Raw genomic sequence first — 5,400 nt, 5'->3', positions numbered from 1 at the left:
ACTTAAAGAGCATCTAACTGCACTCAGCACATGAAGCGACCAGAAAACTTGTACTGCAGCCTTCGTGTCCTCTTGCCTCTGACAATGGTTTCTGCTGCTTGTTTCGAAACTAGAAAAAATGTCTAGTGCATAGTAAACACGAACTACTAAACTGAGCTGTTTAAAACCTCTGGCGATCAAAGAAACACCACTTATACTGTTTCTGGTAACTAAATTCAAAACCAGATTGGTGAAGTTTAAATATACAAAGAGGAAAAGTGTAATCTACATTTAGAAAGTAAGTGACCTACTTCTACAAGCTCTTGTTAGTGACAAAATGCAGTTATCGCCTAAAGCATCCAAGCGCCATCCACTGTCCTCAGGCCAAGCAGCCTTCGACTTCCAGCTCTGCCTGTGCAGGGGTTTGCAGGTGACTCCTTAAAAGGCTGTTTTAATCCAAAACAGGACTTCAGCTTTGAGCCTGACCGGGGTGGAGGGGGGAGAAGGGAGGGGTTCGTTGAGAGGTGGGAGAAATCACAGTAAACTATTTCCTTTTCTTAAAAGTCCAGCAACATTAAGCATGTGAATATGTAGCTCTTGTATTAATGACTTGATACGAATGACCTAAAATAAATTGTAAAACTTGATGCTGGAAAACTAGATATGAGCAACCAACATACACACGGATGAGCATGTGAGTACTGTGTAAAATGGAAGGTGTAAGAAACTGTTGGGAGTGTGGATTTAAAATGTTTCCATTGTCTAAAAACCCACCTCTAGAATTTCTTGAGACTTACACTACTATCGGTTCAGAAAAAAAAAAAAATCCAACAAAACCAAACCAGAAGTAATGTGGCAACAAATGTTGTTAAAAAGGAGGCAAACACCCCAAGAAGGCTGCACACCCTCACGTCCAAAGGAGACCCCTCCGAGCGGGGTTCAGTCCATGCTGGTAGGGAAGGAACTGCTGGCCTCCAGGAGCTCCACCACGGCGGCTCTCCTGTAGAGCTTGGCCAGGTCGTAGGCAGTGGCCCCCCGCTTGTTCTGGTGGCCCACCTTGCACTCGGTGCGTGCCAGCAGCAGCTCCACCACCCGCACGTGCCCCTCCCGGGCCGCCAAGTGCAAGGGCAGGTTGCCCTCGTCATCCTCAATGTTAACATCGGCTTTGAACTCCAGCAGAGTCTGCAAAGTGTCCAGAAACCCCTCTCTGGCTACGTCGTGGATTACAGCGAAGCCGGTACTGTCTTTCAGGTTGGGGTTCGCGCCGTTAGTGAGCAGCCGCCGGGCAATTTCGGGATTCCCGAGTTTCATCACCTAGGGAAGAAAGGAGAGTTGGATACCGCGGGGTGGGGGGGTTGGTCCAGCACAGCCTCCCATCCTCACTTCTTACCCCTGGCTTTTCTCAGAGCTCAATCCTCACTTAAAGCAGACAGAAGAGCCCTGCTACAAAACTAATGACACACCAGAACATCTAATTTTTAATGTATTTGTTATTGAACCCGGTGAAATTGTGAAAGATGTTATCACTTCGGTGGTCATAACTTTCTGTCTTAGAGAGATTAATGTCTGAAATAGCATAGAATGGGGATATAGCAACTTCTTTTTTTTTTTTTTTTTTAACTTGGTTTATCTGTTTCTTAACATACAGAAATTAAATATAGTTTGGTTTTATTTGGCTAAGTAGTGAGACAGCTTTGCATTACTGTTTAATCTCGTTAAACAGCAAATATAGTCTCCGAGGAATAGATTATTTACCTCAGCAACAGCAAATGTAGAACATGTTTTTATAAGCTTTCAGGTGTTTACATTGTCTGCGCATAGGACTGTACCATATCTCTGTCTGCTAAGAAAAAAATAAATGCTAGAAGAAATTTTTCTCCCCTATATTTGTCTTTCATTATGTCACCCAAAAAGGAAAAGTCAAAAGGAATGTTTCAAAATTCCAGAAGTTTTCTTTTAAAATTAGTATATTATATTAGACTTTCATAACCTTGCTGTAAGTAAACTGTGGCTATGTTATTTTGTTAAAAACATCCCTTAAAAATCAAACAACAATAATTGGATTTTCTGACAGTTTCTCTCAGTGAAAAAAAAATTAAAAAATAGAAAAAAGCTTCTTTCAATTTTCTTAATTGCACCATAAAACGATCATAATTAGAACACAAATCTCTTATTTGGACCTTAAGAGCTTACACCGGTTTTCCCCTAATTCCTCACTTTTTGTTTGCACGAAGACTTTCAAAAAATGAACACTGTACTGTATCATGTATAATCTCCAGCCTATAGGCAATATTTTCCTGTCCTTCTAACTAGTCTCACTGTAAGTGTCAAATTCGGAAAAAAAACCCTAACTCCCTTTTTATTTCCTTAGAGAGGTCCACACATTGATTTGAAAATCCTGGTTTAAAAAAAAATCAGCATAAAGGAGCATTACACTGCATTAGATTTAGCATAAGGTACAATTTTAACAAGGCATTTGCTGAAAAACTCCCCTGGTGAAAAATATATATTAAGTTTTTTTTAAGAAAAGCAAGCTGTAACAAATAAAATTACATGCAGCGTTTGGACTGTAAAGCAGCAGAGTATATTAAATCCACAGATAGGAGCAAAAGTGCAGATAAGACAGGCTGGGATTCAGGGAAGGAGAGATCTCTGTGCCCCAAGGCTTCCAGCCACTTCTTTCACTTCTGACGAGAGATGGAAGCGATGTAAAAGAAAACATGAATATTGTGATCTCTCTTTGTTCAGTAAAATCCGGACATTTTGATCTCTTTTTGAGAGCCCAGGCTGTATTATTTGTGATTTCAAAACATATATTTGGTTTAAGAGGGAGTTTTCTGTAGTCAGGCTAGGGGACTGCAGGCTTCAGTTAAAGATGCAAGGAGGAAAAAATCATATAGTGATGCTTTTTGGCCGTGGGCTACAACTGAACAGCAAATGCCCTTTATTTTGCAAGGTTTCACTTGGGGGGAGGGAGGCAAAGAAGGAGAAAGCATTAATTGAATAAGTCTGACGAAGAGCATAAGGGCAGGAGATGTATTTGAGGCCTGCATAGGTACACTTCACCAGAAATAAAAAGGACAGAGCAAGACAAGCTGAATAGTTGTTTAATTAAGCATAAATGCAGACGAAAAATATAAATTCATTGGCATTAATATAGGAGCATTCTCTCCGTTGTAACTGAGAGAGAGATTACAGAGAGATTATCTCAGTTTTACAGGGTGCACTGACAGAAGTCTTTCGAGCATGGCCACGCACCCACAGCACATTTCAGGATGATACATATTGAAAATAAGTCGACAGATTCTCCTGTTTTGATTTTTGTTCTGGGTCATTAACTCAGTTATGAGTAGGCACCCATAAGCAGTATTGTCAGGACATGGATGCATGTTTAATACAGCTGGATGTTATGTCATTGTGTAAAATATGCCTTAATTCAGGATACAGACAGCTGCTTTTAGAAAAAAACCCCAACATTACTGTAGGACAAATCGGTTTTCGGTCCTTGTCCCGAGGAAAAACCAGCTAGCTAAATGTTTCCTGCTTTTTTAAAGAAGTTAGTTTGTCTAAGCTTTAAATTAAAACCCTTTCACTCTCTTAAAAGTTGCTGCAAGTGCCTGCACTGCCATGCGATGTCCTATTTAGGTGCTAACAGGACAGCGAGGAGCTCACAGACCTCCAGCGTCAGCAAAATTGTCAAAAAAGGGTCATTCCTGCATTTTTAGCAAGAGGTGCTTATTTTCCAGTGCTAATATTTTGATGTTAAGCCAAAAAGCTGTAAATATCTCGAGTACACTCACAGTCTCTGTGCTGTTTAAAAATCCAATTTCAGAAATTATTATCATGGTTCCAGGGGAAGGGCCGAGAGGGGTTAACAAACGATTTTACTAATATGTGAAATTATAAAGACCTTTATCTCCACTTCCACATTTCATGATTTATACATTAAGTACAAATAAGCACGCTTTTTTGTCCCTCCAGATTTATAAATCACCTCTTTCACAATTTGGTAGGTATTCTAGCCTTTTTGCCATCATTATCTAATAATATTAAAAGCAAAATGTTTCATCAAGAAAAGGAGCTGGATGAGTTCCAGCTCCTGCCTGCAGAGCCACACAGTTAAAAATTAGGACACAGCACCCTATACGATCAGAAAGGAAATAACTGGAAGCAGTGCCCTGCTAGCCGATCTAAAAAAGCAGATTTAAAAGTCTTAAACATGAATGAAAAAGCAAGTGATTCAGCTGGAACCCTAACTCGCAGGGCTGACTCTTAATGTACATCGGAGGTCCTCGGTTCTGAGCAGCATGTTTCCCAATCAGAAAGGTCATTCCTTACAAACAGCGTATAAAGGAAAAGTACTATCCACAGCGCACCCCAGAACCCAGACGAGCCACACTTTAAAAAGCACATTGCAGGAAAAAAAAAAAAAAAAGGAGGAAAAGAAGAGACAAATCCTAAACTTCAGAGAACAGTTTACAGACCTGCTATGAAATCCTGCTCACCTAGGCTGATTTCTTTTCATCTCAGCTCTCTCATTCCTTGCCTCCTCCCCACGAACTTACAAAATATTAGCAAACTCGCAGCCCGTTTGACATTGAGGGTGATCCCCGATTGAAAGAATGGTTTTGACCAGTTTTATTTCAAGTACGTCATTTTAGGGAGTTGGAGCCACTAAAGTTATAAAATATGGCATCCAACGAGTTTGAAAAACCACTCGAATTTCATCCACCAGCCTGCTTAAAACGTTGTCTTTTTTGGAAACCCGGGTCACGTAGGTACCAGTGATGAAATATTTTCTCCCTGTCTGGATACCAACCTGCAGCGCAGTCCTCCCAAATCCATTTTGTGCATTGACGTTTACATTCTTTTGCAACAAATTAGTAAGTTGCACTAGGTCCCCCTTGGCAGCCGCGGACGCCAGCTCGTTCCCAGAAGGCTCGGCCATTCTTTAGGGTGACTGACGATCGGAAAAAAGATGAGATTTTTTTTTTTTTTAACCAGGCATGGCATCGGAGACTGACAGAAGGACTGGGATGGTTAATCTTCTGGAGTAGACCTTGTAGTAAATACTCGTAAAAAACCTCCTTGCCAAGAGCCCGCCCCTAACTCACACGTGATTCAGTAAGCAGCTCCACTTGAAGGAAGATTTCTTTGCTTCCACATATAGAGTAACTCTTATTAAAGACTTTGGCCGATTTCGCGGGGGGGAACAGATTAACAGCTATGCAATACATGATATATGTTATAGGTAACATATATACACGTACACCGGAGACTCACTCAGACCTGAGATCTCGGAAGAAGAAGACAACCCCCCCTGTTCACGGTCGGGATCTGAGACTTAGCAGCAGCAGCAGCTCCGAGGAAAGGTCTCCCGTAGCAGTGCGAATCCAACTCCCGCTCCAGATCCCCCGTTCA

At 41.2% G+C, this 5,400-nt stretch overlaps 1 protein-coding gene across 1 annotated transcript; it reads right to left on the bottom strand.

The window, feature by feature from the left end:
- Positions 1-918: 918 nt before the first annotated feature.
- CDKN2C (cyclin-dependent kinase inhibitor 2C (p18, inhibits CDK4)) lies at positions 919-5,355 on the bottom strand. The gene is made up of 2 exons (XM_009084203.1): positions 4,799-5,355; positions 919-1,293 (listed from the first exon to the last, which is right to left on the bottom strand). Exons 1-2 carry the CDS (start codon positions 4,925-4,927, stop codon positions 919-921), a joined length of 504 nt encoding a protein of 167 aa, XP_009082451.1. The 5' UTR covers positions 4,928-5,355.
- Between the last annotated feature and the right edge of the window lie 45 nt (positions 5,356-5,400).

This window comes from Acanthisitta chloris, unplaced genomic scaffold (genome assembly GCF_000695815.1).
Source record: "Acanthisitta chloris isolate BGI_N310 unplaced genomic scaffold, ASM69581v1 scaffold45611, whole genome shotgun sequence".
NCBI lineage: Eukaryota > Metazoa > Chordata > Aves > Passeriformes > Acanthisittidae > Acanthisitta > Acanthisitta chloris.
The sequence above is the reverse complement of the archived record's forward strand: the minus strand, read 5'-3'. Positions and strand labels throughout refer to the sequence as shown.